Raw genomic sequence first — 2,163 nt, 5'->3', positions numbered from 1 at the left:
CCGTCCTCGCCCCCCCCCCCGCCCCTGACCCTCCCTCCCCTTCTGCCCCACTGGGTGCTCCCTACCCTGTTCAGCCGACCAGGCCAGCTGGTTGCTCACAGTCTCCACGATCATGTTGGCAGCGTCTTCATCCTGGAACAGGGCTTGGACCTGTAGCAGGTCACCGGAGAACAGAGCATTGTGCACGGCCGGGTCTCGGCAGCAGCGGCGCGGCCTGGCGAGGCGGACCCGGGGGCTGGGGGGGCACCTCTGGCTTCGGCACTGCCGGGCCGCGGCCCGCCGCCGGTCCTCCCACTCCAGCCACTCCCGCTGCAGGCGGAGAGCTCGCAGCGTGGAGGAGGTGAAGGGGAAGGTCTCCTCTGCCATGCGGAGGGGCCCGGGGGGTCTGGGCAGAGCCGGGGTCCCTCGGCCTGACTACTTCCCTTGCTCTGAGCAGCCGCCCTGGCCCCTCACTCGTGACCCAGTGAGAAGAGCAGCTGAGGCTATAAATAGGTCCTGTGCTGATCTAGTAAACACCGTGTGCCCCGAGTCATGATCCCGGTGCAGAGAAGGTGTTGGGTCAACCCCTGGCCCTACTGACACCCTCCCAGTGGGGCAGTAGGCCCTCAGCTGAGGCCATCTGGGATGGAACCCCACGGCCAGCGTCACCCACTTCTCTGGAGAGAGCACCTTGGGTCAGCAAGGTCCACGGTGAGTGAGAGTCCATCTGGGAGAAGGGGGGGGTGGGGAGAGCCGGAGCAACCAGGCCTCTCACATGCTGACTGGAGGGCAAAGCCCGGCCCAGGAGATAAGGGCAGGTAGAGAGAGGATGCAGACAGCTCTTCAGGCACCTGCAGTAAGCACGAAAACTGCACACAACTGCACAGGGCTTTATGGTAATTACATTACCTTTACATTCATCTTCTTTTTTTAATGTTTATTTATTTTTAATATTTATTTGTTTATTTTGAGAGAAAGAGAGAGTGTGTGAGCAGGGAGGAGCAGAGAGAGAGAGAATCCCAAGTAGGTGCCTCTCTGTCAGCGCTGAGCCTGATGTGTGGCTCGAACCCACGAACTATGAAATCATGACCTGAGCCGAAATTAAGGGTTGGATGTTTAACTAACTGAGCCATCCAGGCGCCCCAACTTTTACATCCATCTTCACTCCAAGGGCCATACTTCCTGGCTCACGGAGGCAAGAAGTTTGGTTTTGACCATGAGTTATACAATCAAGCTAATGATCACAGTCGAACACCTCTGAGGTGGGTGGTTTTATGTCGGTCTTAACGATGAGGAACTTAACGCTTAACAAGGGGGAAATTACTCGCCCCAAAGTCACAGCTTGTGTGGGGCGGAGCCAGGACTAGGACCCCAGTTGGTCAGACCGCATCAATGGTGCGCTTTGTTTCCAGCTGCTGCGGCCACAGGAGGGCGGGCAGTGGTGACAGCCTGTCCCCAGCCTCCTAGCAGGCCAGAACGAGCTCTAGAAACTGCCCGCAATGAATCTTGTGACCCCAGCACCTAAAAGGGCTCAGCTGCCTGCCTGAGGAAGGCCAAGGGGCCGACCCGGCCACTCGGGACTGGGACGCCAGAAGCCTTCAAGTCACCAGCCCGTGCGCCCACGAGAGAAGCAGCTGTGCTTCTGGGAGCCTCTAGGGGGAGGCATGAGGCCGTGAAATAGCGCTGGCGGCGGCCGCGGCCAAGCCCGGGAAGGGGAGGGCACAAGGGATGCCAGCCCCAGTCGGGGCTGTCCGGGGCTGTCCCCAATCCCCGTCCTCTCCCAGTGTGCTGGCGGGAGTGGCCTCCCTCGCCCGCAACGCCTACCCATTCCCTGGCTCCGCAGCAGCCCCTGCTCCCTTACCTCTGACTTCTCCCTCCCCCTGATCCCTCACAGGCAAGTCCCAGCTCTGCACTGCCAGTCACCAGCTCAGGGCCCTTGACCTCGGCGGGCCCAGCCTCCAGCCGTTCCTTCCTCCCACCCAAGCCCCCTGCTCTGCCGCCCCAGTGGAGAACATTCTCCACTTGGAACCAAACGGTTCACTTCCTAGCTTGACAATGTCTGCTGGCTTCCAACAGCTGCCCTCGCCGAGTAGAGCGTGGCTCCTCGGGTGGTAGCATCCTCACGGAGCCTCCTCACCCTTCCCTGCCACCCCCCCCCCCCCCTCCCCCCGCAGGCCGCCGCCC

The 2,163-nt window shown here is 61.2% G+C and overlaps 1 protein-coding gene across 1 annotated transcript in view; it reads right to left on the bottom strand.

Moving 5' to 3' along the window:
- ASB16 (ankyrin repeat and SOCS box containing 16) overlaps window positions 1–366 on the bottom strand; it is a 7,234-nt gene extending 6,868 nt beyond the window's left edge. Inside the window, exon 1 of the mRNA XM_077747774.1 lies at window positions 66–366. Within this exon, the coding sequence (XP_077603900.1) occupies window positions 66–366 (301 nt within the window). The remainder of the gene's footprint in view (window positions 1–65) is intronic.
- Window positions 367–2,163: the final 1,797 nt, after the last annotated feature.

This window comes from Crocuta crocuta, unplaced genomic scaffold (assembly GCF_008692635.1).
Source record: "Crocuta crocuta isolate KB4526 unplaced genomic scaffold, BGI_CrCroc_1.0 scaffold289, whole genome shotgun sequence".
Taxonomy (NCBI): Eukaryota; Metazoa; Chordata; class Mammalia; order Carnivora; family Hyaenidae; genus Crocuta; species Crocuta crocuta.
Note: the sequence above shows the minus strand (reverse complement) of the source record. Positions and strands in the feature narration are given on the sequence as shown.